Here is a 14,586-nt window from a genome sequence, read left to right as displayed (position 1 = left end):
GAATGGGAGGAAACTATCCTGAGCAGTCCATATATTTGCTACTTGATATTCGCACTCCAATATCTATTTCCCTCCTTAGAAAAGCACTCTAATGAGAAGGGAGCAGGATTATGGAATTAGCTCTCTGTGCTCACGCAGAGCAGGAAAAGAAAAACACCTTCCTGAGCCATTCTCCATCCTTTCTTAATCCTTTCGTATTTCTCAGGATGAACTTTGCCGCCGGTAGGGGGGGGGGGGGGGGGGGAGGAACAACACGAAGAACTCCGAAAAAAAACATCCACCTTCCGCTTCTGACCCCGTGCCAAAAGCCTGGAGTAACCCTTGAACTGACACGGAGCCCTCTTGGCAGTCGCGCCTCCCACAACCCACGCAGGGGCAGCTGAGGGAGCGACGGGGCAGCACCTCTCAGACCAAGCCTCTCCTACAAAAGCGCGACTCCACAACACGGAGTGGTGTTGTGTGTTCTGGTTTTTTTTCTTTTTTTTTTTCTTTTTTTTTTTAGGATATCCTCCCCGCGTGTGAGCGGATCTTTCCACGCGCACTGCCAAGGTCCATCCTTCCCTCCCTGGCCGCACACACGGCACTGGGCGTGTAGCCGGGGCTCTATGTAACCCCGCCGGCACGGCTCGGCCCCGCCATAGCCGCTCCGCGCCGTCCGTCCCGGGCGCTCCCGACCCTGCGGCAGCGGAGCGGGGATGCCTCCAGCCCCGGCGGCCGGACCGCCGCCCGCCGAGCCGCGGGCAGCTCCGCCGCGGCGGAGCAGAAAGTGAAAGTACCTGCGGCCGGCGGAGCCCCATGGGAAAGGCAAAGCCCGGCCGTCCCGCCGCCGCCTCTGACAGCGCCGCGACCCCGCTCGGCGGGCGGGCGGCCGGGGGCTGCTGAGCCCCGCCCGGCCGCCGCGGCCCCTCTCGGCCCCTGCGCGGCGCTCCGCGGGCTGCGGGCGTCATGGGCGACACGGCGCCGCCACCATGACCGCGGAGCCGTCGGCGCAGCTCCCTGACATCCTCCCCGCGGACCATGTTCCATGGTAAGGAGCGAGCCCCGCACCGCACCGCTCCGCTCCGAAGGCGGCGGCGGGAAGAGCCCGCTCCACGGGCGCCCCGCTCCACCTGCCTCCCGCGCTGGGCTGGGATGGGCTGGGCTCCGCCGCTCCGCTCCGCACCCCGGGCCGCGCTGGCTCCTCACCGGCTCCGCTGTCTCCGCGCCGTCTCGCCTGCTCTGCTGGCGCAGTGCCGCCCGGTGCCTTTTAAACCCACGGTGACGGTCAGGGAAATTCCCAGTTTTGCTTTTTTTTTCAGTTTTCCCCGTAGAATGAAAGTAAAAGCGTCCGGTTCCCATCCCGCCTGCTGCCGGGAAGCGGAGCTCGGGAGTGGCAGAGGCAGCGGGACGGCGCGGGGCGGGGGAGCTGCGGGAAGCATTACCCCGCGCCGGTCATCGCTGCACCCACCGCGGGCACCAGCTTCCCTGTGGCCACCTGCCTCGCTGTGGGCATCTGCCACCCTGTGGGCACCAGCTTCGCTGGAGGCACCAGCTCCCCTGTGGGCACCTGCCTCGCTGTGGGCACCTGCCGCCCCGTGGGCGCGCCCGAAGCAGGTGCCGCGCAGCGCCGGCGGTGCTTTGCCCTCGGGTCTCCCTCGCGGAGCGCCCGCCCGGCCCTGAGCACGGGTCCCGGGGGGCAGACGGAGAACAGCTGGCAGCGACCCCGCTGCCCGGGGACTGCGGGCTGCGGAGCGGGTCCAGGGGCAGAGGGTGCCGCCCGCCGAGGCGAGGGTGGGTTGTGGCGGACCGGGGCTGCTGCGGGGATTCCGCTGCGTGCGGCTGGGGGCGCGCCTCGGGCGGCATGCACAGGAGGGTTTTTTAAAATTAAAAATCCAAGAGGGTTTTTCCAATTATTAGGAAATATTGGAATACTAAGTCTTCCTGTCTTTTCTGGGAGAATTTTTGGGGCTTTCCAGGTATGACTTAGGAGTTTCTGGGAGTTTACTGAAAAGATGGGGTATTACCAGTAATACAGATTCTCTTTCTTTTGAAGTGCTGGTCATATGGAGTGCTATAAATTCTTCTTCTTTTGCAGTTACCTAACTTTAAGAAAATCCCTTTCGATTTTCAGTGTAAAGCTCCCAGAACTTTTTATGACACTCATCTAATGGTTCTTTCAGAGGACTCATTCAGAAATGTCTGAACAGATTCGATACTGGTCCTGCAAAGGCTTAAGGGACTTCACAAGTGTGCAACTCACTATCTGCCTTGATTCTGTAATTTCCTCATTTTAAAAAAGGCCCACAATCTGTACAATACAGAGAAAGTAAAAATAAATAAAAGTGACCTTGCAGTTTTCACCTGTTGTCTCCACTTGTTGCTGAACAACCAAAAATTTTAAGTGATGGAGTCAGTTAGATTGGTTTTAAATTAGAAAATTGTTATTTTTGTCTCTTGAAGCATGTTTGTGAAGCAGCATATACAAGTTGCTTGTATTACTGCTACAATGCAAACTAGCATTGCAGTTCTTTTTTTTTGCACTGGAATCAAGATGTGCAATGGAGATTGGAAAAATGTCCTGTAATTGAGTTCTTGCATGTTTTTGAACATCTTTTAAAATGTTAAATCTTAGTCCTTCAAACTGATAATTTGCTTAACACAGTTATAGTTAGCATAGAGATTTACAAAGTGTCCACTTGGATCTTGAAGATCATAATAGAGTCGCCTTACATGGTTTTTGTATTTATACATGTAGGATCCATTTAAGATCCACTTAGCTTTTCAGGCTAGGTTTTTTTTTTGAGAAACTAATAGACCTCCATTGATCAGTATATTGAAAAGGTTAGAAAATTTGGTTTTCAATCCATCCGATTTCCCATTAAAATTTGGCAGCTTGCCATAAGAAGAATTCTGTGATTTAGCTCGTACATGTAAAACTTTTCCAGTCCTTTTTCTGGGACAGAGGTGTACATCACAGCGTGTTCACAAGCAATCTATCAGAAAAACAAGGTTTTGGTAGTCAGGAAAAGTGGTATGCTTTCTTCTTTGAAGCATATGCTCTGTGTTTGGAGTTGGCTGGGATGGGTTGTGTTTGTTTTAATGGCTGGGAGCATGTGGTGTGTCTTGGGGTTCTTGCGTTACAGAGGTTAGGTGGGTCAGCAAAAATTATGGTCGAGTTTCATTGCTTTCTTCTTAGTTGTGGAAGATTTCTCTCTGAGGCTGTGATTTGCTAGTGGTGTCCAGATCCAGAGGTGTCCATCTCTCGAGTGCAGGGCTGGCTGTACCCAACAGCCCATCCTCGCCATAGAGGAAGAAAAGTAGCAGCTAGGGTCAGGGCATCCCTTCTTCCTTTCCTGCCTCCTACCCCATAGTTACTCCTTATGCAGTTCTTACTCAGTAGCAGAGATGGGCAGAAACAGCTCGTACTAGTCCAGCAATCTGCTGTGATCTTCACTAGTCCCCCATCAGAAATTTCTAGCTTTGCTTTTTTTTCAAAGCCTTCCATTTAAGCATCATCCTAGCTAGTTGAGCTGTAGACCATAGTCCAATTATGAGCTTCCTAATGTACCTAGTCCTTCATTCCAAGTACCAGGTCAGTCACCTGCAGCCTTCTGTTACCCTGTCAGTTGCTTTGGGGTCTTTTGATATTTTGGTCTTTTCTCTCAGCCTATCCTCACAGAACTCATATTTTCCTGGATATCATCCAAAGACAGAAGACCAGGGGTCTGAGCAAAGCAAGACAGTACACTGAAGGGAGAAACAAAGAGGGGGGCAGCGAGATTTGTTCCAAAACATTGCAAAAATCTTGAAGAGAAGGTTGTGCTTCTGCTTTATCTCATGTTATCGCCATTAGTATGGCTTTGTACATTTGGTCAGCCTGAAAATGTTTTTAAACACACCTTTGATGTAAAGATGTGTTCATGGGGATTTGTAGAATTTATCGAATGAAAAATGGACAGTCAGGATGAGATTCAGCTGCAGGTTAAGACACTTGGACGTCTAAACTTATTCAACCAAGACACTTACTTGTCTACATATGCCTGAGGTGGTTATGGGTTGGTTATGGGCTGGTTATGGTCAATGGAGAGACCTTGTCAATGCTTGCAGTGAAGCCTGGAGATGAATTCAGCCTAAGCAGTCGCCAAGTTGCTGGTCAGCTCAGTAGTTTTATCCTCTTACTAATGCTGTCTGAATCATCTTTGAGTATGAGGGAGTTTGGACACCCAAACAGTGTCTTAATCTGGAGCAGAATCCTTCTCTCAAGAAAGGATTAGTCATTTGTTGGTATGAATATCCCTTTTAAACTATTTCAACAGATTACAGAATGTATTTGTAAATAAAACATACACTCTGGGGCATTTAATGTATATTTAACTGTTCTTCTTGTAATCCAGCCTTTTTTAGATCTACTCTTCCAGTTCTGCCACTGCTCCTTGTTCTGTCTCCAGTGAATTCATCTAGTTGCGCAATGGAAAATAAAACATCTGAAATCCATGTGAAGTATGAGAACATACTAATTCATGACATCAATGAGCTGGTAGGTAATAGCTCTTGGGCTTTCAGAAAAATGTTGATTATTTTTAGATGATAGAAAATATTAATAAAAGCTCTAACATTAACACACAAGAAAAGACCAATTTAAAACCACACGTTATCCTGGAATAGTGGCTTTATTTGAGGGGGTGTGACAATTTAGTCTCTCTAAAATCTCTGAAATCTGTGGATGCTGCCTATTTGCATGTACAAATACTGTGATACAGGTATTTGTGCCTGTGCATCATGTAGTTAGACACATGTACCATTTGGTAATAAATAGGATGATATATTGCATTAAAAGGTACTCTTTTCTAAAGTAATTTCGTGACTACTTCTGTTTGTATGTTTTTATCAAAAGAAGAAAACATTACACAACTTGTAATTTGTTTTACTAATTGTAGACTTCTTGACTGAAGTTTTGTGTTGTCCATTGAAAACAAATGCATAGAGGCACAAAATTCATATGAAAATAAAAGTTCCTTTTTCTTTTACCTATTAATAATCTTATTTAGCCAACAAAGAATGAACTTTTCTAAGCTGGCAAAACAGTATCACAACAGTTTACCAATCTGTGCCCAAAACTTACCTTCCAAGTGTTCTTCATGAATTATTTATTAACAATTAAATTCATCTGTCAAGATTTTCATGGGAGAAGACACCATAGTTGGATTAGCAGAGGCATTTCCATGAAAATGGGATTTTTTCTGACAGGTTGTCACTCAATGAGAATTCACCATTCTGTTGCAGTCTTAAACAAGGATGTGTTTGCACAAAATCCAAAATTGTATACAGTGCTTTTCCAAAGGTGAAATCTGAAGCCACTGTATTTCTTCACACCTATGATCCACCACTATTCTTCAGAGCACTATGCCAGTGGTTTCCAACCTTCCTCTACCAAGACACATCAGCCCTCATCTGGAAACAAAATACTTCTAGGGTCAGAGAATGATCATTTAACATTCTGATCATGTTGTGTTTGTTGAGATTATGAAGAGAGATAAGGGACCTTACCCTGAACAAGGCACCAAAGTTGGAGAAAATATTCATGGTCATATTAGAATAGACAACTCTTCCCTTCAGTTTGTTGTCTTATTGCTGACAAAAAACAAGTATCTCCTACAGAACAAAAATAAACCCTCTTGGTGAGCAGTTACAGGATAGCTGACCTATCAGAGAAAATAATATGAAAGAAATAAGAGCCTTTGGGAAGCAGATCTTGCTGTCTTCCTGTGGTGGATAGGCATGAGGTGCATCCCAGTTCCACTCAAACTGCAGGGTCAGGGAGGCTGGAGGAATTTCCTGGACTGGAGGTGGCAATGGTTTGCCACTGCCCAATTGTAGGACAGAGCTTGATGCAGTTGGTGCCTTATGATGTCATCAAGGATTTGAATGGAACAATGCCATTCTTCCAGGTACGTTTTGAAAGTACTTATCTTTTTTTTTTCTTTTTTTTTTTAATTGTAATTTTTTAATAAATATTATGGAGGCTTTTTTTAAGATAATGAGTTTTTTAGCAGACTGTATGAAAACGAAAAGTTATGAAAATAAATAAATAAATAATGAATTAATGTTTGTGAAACTAATGGGAATGTACTGAATTCTGAAGCTTTTACTTCCTAGAACAGGCATGTACCAGTAACTACTGCCCAAGTTTCTTCATTTTTCTATCTTTATTTTTCCCAGTTTAAGAGAGATTCATTTGTCTTATATGTAAAATCAGTGCTTGTGTGGGTGATAGCAACTGCCCACTAGGCACTTCCCTACAATTGCAGAGCCAAAGTCAATAGCTTTCAGTCCCTCATCCTGATGTTTGAAGCAGTTATGGAGATTACTCGTGGGTTACATAGTAGATCTCTGTAAGGTAATTTAATTTTCACTAATGACTTTTCTGAGGTCCAGATTTCCCTTAGGTTGGTTTAGTCACAGCCAATAAACTGTCTTCATAAGTGGTTACTGTGTGTTATACTAAAGGTGATCTGAGGAAGCCAGTGGGAATGGGTAAATACCATAGCAGTTAGCAACTGAAGTTGTAGATATATAGGTTTCAGGGTGATTACTTATTTGGTTATTTATTTATTTGTGCAATTAATTATTTATTTATAACTTTTGGTGCTGTGTGACTGCAGCAAAACTTCATTCTGTTGTGGTGCAAGCAAAGACGTGCTTCCAAATTAGATTAGCTTCCAAATGTTTTTGGTTTGACTTTTTTTGTTTGGTTTTATTGGGGGTTTTTTGGTTGTTTGTTTTTTTTTTTCCAGTCAATATTTGACTCCCTAAAGTCCTGGTTTTGAAAACACTTCCTGGATGAAATTCTATTTATCTTGGGTGACCTTCTAAAATATAGACACTGTTACATGAAAATATACATAAAAACTTTAGGAATTAAGTTGTCTAATGTGTTCATATAGACGCCTAAGTGAGGAGATTTAACACAATATTGTCATGCGCTGCCTTTTTCAAAGCCTTTCTGGTTGCATTGGGCTATATGGATACAGGCTGAAGAAGAAAACAAAGCTTTTGTTGAGTTGGGTTCCACTGACATCTTGATGACAAGTGTGAAAGTAAAAGAAAAAAGAACAGAGATTAAACCATTGATAAAGATTATAGTCACACAAAGGAGCAAGTGATATTGCTTAAGCCATATTCTGTTAGTACATAGCAAAGTGAGTGCTGTAGCTGTTTAGAGCCTGGGTCATGTATTATGGAGATGAACATTGACAAACATTGTATTTAATGTATTCAGTGTTAAAATTCAAGAGATTTAAGATTTAAACATTTCTGTATGTTTCAAAATTGCCAAAGAACAAAGTAATTTGATAGAATAGGAAGATTTAAATTTAACAGATTTATGTCCAATTCTGGGCTTCCCCATACAAGAGAAATAAGGAGCTACTGGAGAGAGTCCAGCAAAAAGCCATGAAGACAATGAACAGAGTGGAGCATCTGCCTAATAAAGAAAGGCTGAGAGCTGGGACTGTTCAGCCTGGAGAAAAGAAGGCTTAGGGTGATCTCATTAATGTGTATAAATACCTGAAGAGAGGGGGCAAACGGTACAGAGACAGGTTCTTCTCAGTGGTGCCCAGGAATAGGACAAGGGGCAGTGGGCAAAAACAGAAACACAAGTGGTTCCCTCTGAACATCAGGAAATACTTTTTCATTGTGAGGGTGACTGAGCACTGGCACAAGTTTCCAAGGGAGTCTACATCCTTGGAGATATTCAAACCCCATCTGGACGTGGTCCTAGGCAACCGGCTCTAGGGGCCCTGTCTCAGCAGGGGCATGGGACCATATGGGCTCTTTCCAGCCTTGGCCATTTTGTGATTTTGTGTGATTCTGTGAATACCTTTAGATAGTGTAGCTGGATTGGGATTTTATTTTCCTGCTTGTTGAAGAAGAGCTCAGAATTGTACACTAACACTGCTACCCTAACTGAAGAGGTGCTACAGAACGATTTACTGTTGACATGACTGGCTGTTAGGCAGAAAACTTCCTCACTTGATTAAAAGTACTTCCATGTCTAAACATATACGATATTTTACAGGTAAATATATCTGCTCAGAATCGTGACAGGTGCTGCAGGAACAAAAATCTCCAAAATATCAAAGTGTTTTTCTGCAACGATACTCAGGTAAAATTTAACTTCTCAGAATTTAGAGAATATAAAATCAAATGAGTTATTTGTACACTCCAGTCCCTGAAAAAAATATTGTGATAGAGAGTAATATAGCCTTTTAATAGTCAAATCATAATATTTAAGGTTGTTCTTTTTCATGACTCTGGAATCATAGAATTTGTCAAGAAAACTGATATTTTTAAAATTAAAATATTAAGCAATTCCATATCCAAGAAATATAGATTTTTTTTTTCTACTATAAAGATTTTTCTGTACAAATAGTACAATGGAAATGGAATTAAACATTAAAATTTCCCAACCGCTGTTTTTATTTTTCTACAGAAACTTTTATTAGCTAAGCTTTCCACTTCAGATCTGAAAGCTTTAAATAATAGTTTGGGCACATCTCAAATGGCAGAAAGCACAATTGTCAGCCGTTGCTGTAGATTTTATCATGACTTGATAGAAGGACTGACTCCAAAATCACTTCCTGTTTTCCTAACAGCATCAATTGATTACATTATGGCTGTGATTTCTCCCTAACATCCTTATGCTATTATTATTACTACTACAAATTACTTCTTTAAATATTTTGAAGACATGGCAGGTACATTAGAGTACTTATGTGTTTTATTGGAAAAGATTAGCACTATGAAAGCAAAATAAACTAATGGTAATTGATGGAGGGTTTTTTTTTTAAAGACAAACCATTGCAAAGAATCAATGGTGCAGACCTTTCAGGACATATTTTTCTTTCTCCCTTTACAGGAAATAGAATCACTACAGAGCATGGCATGCAACATGCTCAGATTCTTTCATAAGCAAAGAATCAGCAAAGCCTTTAGATGGAAAGCAGCATTCGTCTCATGTGGGACATTGCAGGTTCTGAAGTGCAAATGTGAAGGACACAGAAAAGAAAAAGTAAGTGGTAATGATGTTCTACAGTTTATTTTACCTATTTGACTTATTGCTTAGAGCTATTCAACACAGACTCTCACATATACCTCTCAAATTTACAACTATCATACACGTTATATCCAAGAGGAATTTTGCTCTGTATAGCACATATCTTATCATAGACATTAAGCCCAGTGCAAAGACTAAGTAAAACAATCCTTTGGAATTCTATGGTGAAGATATCTACTGTGGTTCAGTACTGAAATACCTGAGTTAATTCTCCAGTAAAAGACAAAGGCCAGACTCGTGGGAAGAAGGTGTTTAGCTTCTCCAGTGTATAAAATCGTAGTTGTTACTTCTCATTGGGGTTCTACCCTAAGAGTAATGTTTGATCTGGTTTGTTTTAACAGTTAGGGGGGAGTTTGTCTCTTTTCCATAATCTCTTTGGTCTTTATTTTAACTACAGTATCTCAAATTCAATAAGAACAGTTAGGCATGATAATAATTGGATTTTTAGCCATTGGCAGAATCTTCTTTTTAATGTGTCACTCAAACGTAGCACAATTATCTACAGGCCACCTTAGCAAAGGAAGAGTGTTCTTTTAAGTGTGGCTCAGTGTTACTTATTGAACACAAAAATATTAACCAACATCAAAAAGTCTCCACATAGGCCCCATAGGATATAATGCTTAAATAGTTGGATTGAAAGCTGCATTTAACTCATTCTTTTACTCATTGAAATGGAGAGACCCTTATAATCTGGGACCAGATCTTCAAAATAGTGTTGGATGATTTGCTTAGTCACCTGTGCTGAATCCACTGTTTGCCTTACTTTAAAAGGTATCCCAGTCAAAGTCATAGAAGTCAGTGTGTCACCCTTGCAACTCGACCTAACCTCATGGATGCCTGTTTTTATTTTGAAGATCAATTAAAATAATTTAGTAAAAAATTATGAGTAGCCATTGAATATGAAAAAGGAACCACAGCAGTTTTTTCTGGTTAAGATCCTGAATACTAGGCCACAGCACCAGCCACTAGAACAAGTCTGTCTTGTTCCACAAGTCTCAACACATGCAGTTGAAGTTTGGCTCACAATTTAATTGGCTTTATTTTCCCAGTCCTTCAGATAATGGAGGATAAGTTTTAAACCACTGATACAGGACATACATGATCTCAGTTGGACACACTGGTTTCAGCTGTCCTAGTTTGCTGTGTATTAAAGCCATGTTCTCCCAGTCCCATGGGCAGGGGTGGCAGCAGGGCTCTGTTCAGAGTGAGAACATCAGGATGATGCAGGCTGTGTACTGCCATGGCTTGCTTTGTGAGCAGCCCAGCTTTCTGGCTTACCATGCATGGTACCTGCATTATTTATTGAAATGTAACAGAATGGGTTATTTTAAAAGATGTCTGTAGGAAGAGAATAAGCAGTCCTCAAGTAACAATACAAACTGTTCTTTTTCAGATTTGTCCACATGTAAATGTATTTGATAAAGAAGATACAGAGACAGGTGAACAGTCCAGAAAGAAATGTAGCCAAGAAGTTTGTGAACTGAAAGAAAATATATCTAGCCTTAGATCCTGCTGGAATAAATTTGAAAAAATAATTTCCAGGTGACTCCAGGTGAATCTTGTTCTTTTCTTTTGAAGTGGCATTACTTGGTACCTTTGCATTTTATATGCATTCTTCAAGTAACCTTGCTCGCTTATATAAACACTTTATGCCAGAATTCTGATGGAAAGCTACTGTACCTTGTTCCTGGAGATGGAATAAGCAGAAACAGCTGAACAAGCTGCTGAAGTCCAAGAAGTGGAAATAAAAGACCAGCATGTGAAATAAAGAACTCTACAGAAGGCTGTGTCCCACCTTTGTGCTCTGGAAACTACTTTGAATATTCTGATTTTTCAAGTAACTTTATAATACCATCACATGAAAGCAATCTATTTGCATGTTTACTGCAATTTATAAAATCATCTTAGAAGCTGCGGGTGAAGAAAACAGTATGGAAAAGTAGCTGGTTTCTTTATATCTATGTAAAACTCATCAAGATCCAAAAGTAACAATCTATCAAAGCAGCAGCTAATCTTGAGTATGTTCTGCTGACATAGAAGTGTTTTCAGTGTAGGTCAAATGGGTCTGCTAACTGATTTGGGTTTGGAAAGAGCAGGGAAGAAGTCAACTTTTTGAAAAACTTAGAAAGGGTACTGATTTCTGAGAGATGTAGCATGCTTCTGCTCTCTGAAGTAGAGGTAAGACAGCAAGTCCTATGGAAGGCAAAAAAGGAGAGGCCTGAATGTAAGTTTGTTCAGCTGACTAGCAGCACTAGCCCTATGAATTTGGTTAACCCATAGTTAGCTGCAGGAGGAGCTAGAATTTCTTAGCTTCGGATTGAGATTTGTTATATGCAATTATTTTATATAACGTGTTTTAAGATGTTAGACAACCATGAATTAAAATGTGTGAATACTGTCAGAGAATAATATATTGGCATTTAACTAATAAAGTGTTCATATTTAATTTTGGATAAATATAAGTATTTTTATAGTTGTTTATAACTCTTTTGCAGTTTCTTACTTTGATATTATAACTCCTTTGGTAATAAAATATTTGTCTTATATGGAATTGGGCTGTTCAGTTTTTGACTGTAACTACTCCATTTTTAGCTTTATTTCACAGCCAGTCATTTAAAGCACAGCTGGTAATGTAACTTCCAGCCGTTGGGTACTTCCCCTCTTAAAATACCTGTTTCTTAGCTGCTTGTAACCTGGCCAGTTTAGGCAAACATTTCCATACCAGCCACCTGCCCTGGACTAAATACTTTGGGAAAGCTTTAGCTAAGCCAGCCTGTTGTTTCCTGTTTCACAGTAAACCAATATATAATACTGTTTTATCTGTGCTAAAAGCATCTTTCTGCAGAACTATGAGAAAATTTTGGTATTCAGAATAAACACCTGAAAAAATGGTGGGATATACTTCAAACTGTTCAGTTGACTGGAAACAGCACTTAGCCTTATGTATTTGACTGGAATAAGACTGCTGTACTGAATCCGTGAGGGAAGAGGTTAAGAGCAAAGCAAACATGTCATGCTTCCCTGCAATACACCCCTCTATTGGGTCTGGCTGAGATGGGCTTCATTTTCCCATAGCAGCCCTCACAGTGCTGTGCTCTGCAATGGTAGCTAGAAAGATGCTGATAGCACACCATTGTTTTGGCTGCTGCTGAGTAGAGCTGGCACAGCATCAGCGCTGTCTTTTGACATTTCCCCTGCCCATGAAGGGGTGAGGGTGGGCAAGATCCTGGGAGGGGACACAACCAGGCCAGCTGACCCAAATTAGCCAAAGCAATATTCCATACCATATGGCATCAGCTCAGGTATAAAAGCCAAGGGAAGGAGGAGGGTGGGGGGGCATTTGTTATTTACGAGGTTTGCCTTCTGGAGCACCACTACGGTGCTGAAGCCCTGCTTCCCGGGAAGTGGCTGAAAATCACTTGCTGAATAAATCTTTTTTCTTTCTTTGCTTGTACACATGCAAACTTTCGCTTCTGTTTTAGTAAACTTCTTTATTTCAATCCACCAGTCATTTTTCATCTTATTTTCTCTCCCTTGTCTAGCCAGGAAGGGGAGCGATAGAGTGACTTGGTGGGCACATGGCATCCAGCCAAGGTCAACTCATCACAACCCCCTCCAGCCCCCATCTATTTATGGTGAGAATGAGGCAGGAGTGATAACTTTGTAAAACTGTGATTGAGACTTTCACATATTCTCTTTAGCTCTTCATGTAAGAGATTGCAACTTTAACTCCAAACACTTAAAAAATCCAAAGCCAACCCATAAATCTTTTATGTAATGGGGAATGGAAACATTTCCAACTATCATACTGCAGATAAATGAATGTAACCCCTATTGTAAGGACTTCTCTGGAAATCCCTGCCTCTAAAGGGACAGAAAGACAACCCAGGAGACTGAGGATTCAAGTGGTCTCTGAGACTGAAGAACAGTGGTTTTGGTTTTCTTTGGAAATTTAGGAACAGTTGAAAGCCAAGATTTATTTCCTAATAACCACTTGGCAAGGAAACGGCAGCATGAATTAAAACAAAAACGAAAGTTAAGTCAGCTTAAATGACTTAAGCAGCAGCCCACAACTTAAATCTTGAGGCAAATAAAGCAGTTTCAGGACTACTGTGGGGGAAAGACCAAGGGTAGATTCAGAAAGAAATTTAAACTGAGTGATTAAGAAATCATGGATTTTTTTGTGATTACTTCTCTTAATAAATATCCTGCCTGTCTGATTCTTGTTGCCAAACTTCTTGAGTCACCACTTACATGCAAACACTAACTGCTAAATGCACTGACTTGTACTCTTTGTTCTCTTCTATTTGAATCATAGAATCATAGAATCAGCTGGGTTGGAAGGGACCTCAGAGATCATCAAGTCCAACCCTTGACCCACTACCGCTGCAGTTACTAGACCATGGCACTAAGTGCCACATCCAGTCTCTTTTTAAAATCCTCCAGGGACGGAGAATCCACTGGGCAGCCCATTCCAATGTCTGACCACCCTCTCTGTAAAGAAATTCTTTCTAATATCTAACCTAAACCTCCCCTGGCACAACTTGAGATCATGCCCTCTTGTCTTCCTGATAGTTGCCTGGGAAAAGAGACCAACCCCCACCTGGCTACAACCTCCTTTCAGGTAGTTGTAGAGAGTGATAACCTCCTCTGGTCTCTCCTGGAATTACAAATGTGGCAATAAACTGCTTTGCAGGAATGAGCAAAGGGAAAACTTGCATGGTATTATCACCACCACACCTACCTCACTACCACTTTCATTTATGTGTTTCTTTATTTATTTGGCCACAGCAAAGTAGTAATATGAGTAGAACAAAACCGTGATTTAGAAATACATAGAATTTATGGGAAGCTATTGTTGCCTTAAGGTTTTTGATTTTTTTGATTTTTCTAATTTTTATAAGTTTTAGAAGTAGTTATGTAGCAAATGTAGATTTTTAGAAGCAGCTGCATTCATTCCCTCACCCTTTAGCACAGTAGCAACACAGATACCCAACCCTCTTACCCCATTCCATGTTCCCCGTATCAATTCCCCCTTAAATTCCATTTGGCATATTTAGTCTTCTTTCAAGGTAGGTTTTCTTCTGTTCAAGGACATCTGCTCCCTAGTGTGAACCGCAAGATACAACCAAGAACTGGGTGACTGTATGTACTCTGTACTCCAAAGAAGACCAAGATGATGAAGAAAAGGGTCCCAGGACGACCCCAGACCCAATTCCCAAGGGGCGGGTCAGGGGTGGACCGGGGTAAAGGCCGACGGGTGGATAAAATCAGGGATTGGACAGACAGTATTATAAAATTGTAACACTGGATCAGGGAGCTGCACGCCTCTTGTAACCCCATTGCCTTAGAGGCATCATTAAACCTTCCCTCACCTTAGTTCCAAAATTAAGTTGCCTCGGAGTTTTTTTTCTCCCCGAGTTTTTTTTTTTAGGTATCAAGGGAAAAAACTTAGGTATTTCAATTAGTAAAAAAAATTTGAGCACTGTTGT

General features: G+C 41.8%; 2 protein-coding genes across 5 annotated transcripts in view; one reads left to right on the top strand and one right to left on the bottom strand.

Moving 5' to 3' along the window:
• The window catches only part of ZC2HC1A (zinc finger C2HC-type containing 1A), a 69,548-nt gene that overhangs the window by 15,207 nt on the left and 39,755 nt on the right, over positions 1–14,586 (bottom strand). The window contains exon 10 of one of the 3 annotated variants that reach the window (XM_027638668.1): positions 4,418–4,436. The exons of 1 other annotated variant lie outside the window; for it this stretch is intronic. In XM_027638668.1, coding sequence (XP_027494469.1) covers positions 4,433–4,436 — 4 coding nt within the window. In that variant the 3' untranslated portion in view covers positions 4,418–4,432. Of the gene's footprint in view, positions 1–4,417; positions 4,437–9,473; positions 9,486–14,586 lie in introns of those variants that run through there. One more of the 3 variants, XR_003526898.1, reaches the window with a different exon arrangement.
• IL7 (interleukin 7) lies at positions 935–11,661 on the top strand. Of its 2 annotated transcripts, XM_027638669.1 has the most exons (6): positions 935–1,027; positions 4,374–4,516; positions 8,057–8,143; positions 8,897–9,051; positions 10,487–10,646; positions 10,751–11,661. In XM_027638669.1, exons 1-5 carry the CDS (start codon positions 1,018–1,020, stop codon positions 10,638–10,640), a joined length of 549 nt encoding a protein of 182 aa, XP_027494470.1. In that variant the 5' UTR covers positions 935–1,017; the 3' UTR covers positions 10,641–10,646; positions 10,751–11,661. The 2 variants fall into 2 exon arrangements, with proteins under 2 accessions (XP_027494470.1, XP_027494471.1); XM_027638670.1 differs by having other exon boundaries at positions 8,897–9,049; positions 10,488–11,654.

Source organism: Corapipo altera, unplaced genomic scaffold (genome assembly GCF_003945725.1).
Source record: "Corapipo altera isolate COAL_440 unplaced genomic scaffold, ASM394572v1 49, whole genome shotgun sequence".
NCBI lineage: Eukaryota > Metazoa > Chordata > Aves > Passeriformes > Pipridae > Corapipo > Corapipo altera.
Note: the sequence above shows the minus strand (reverse complement) of the source record. Positions and strands in the feature narration are given on the sequence as shown.

Excerpts from the sequence above, each read along its gene's own strand:
- IL7 (XM_027638669.1), top strand. Across the intron at positions 4,517-8,056 it reads TTCATGACATCAATGAGCTG|GTAAATATATCTGCTCAGAA; the intron begins GTAGGTAATAGC and ends GATATTTTACAG. Across the intron at positions 8,144-8,896 it reads TTTTCTGCAACGATACTCAG|GAAATAGAATCACTACAGAG; the intron begins GTAAAATTTAAC and ends CTCCCTTTACAG.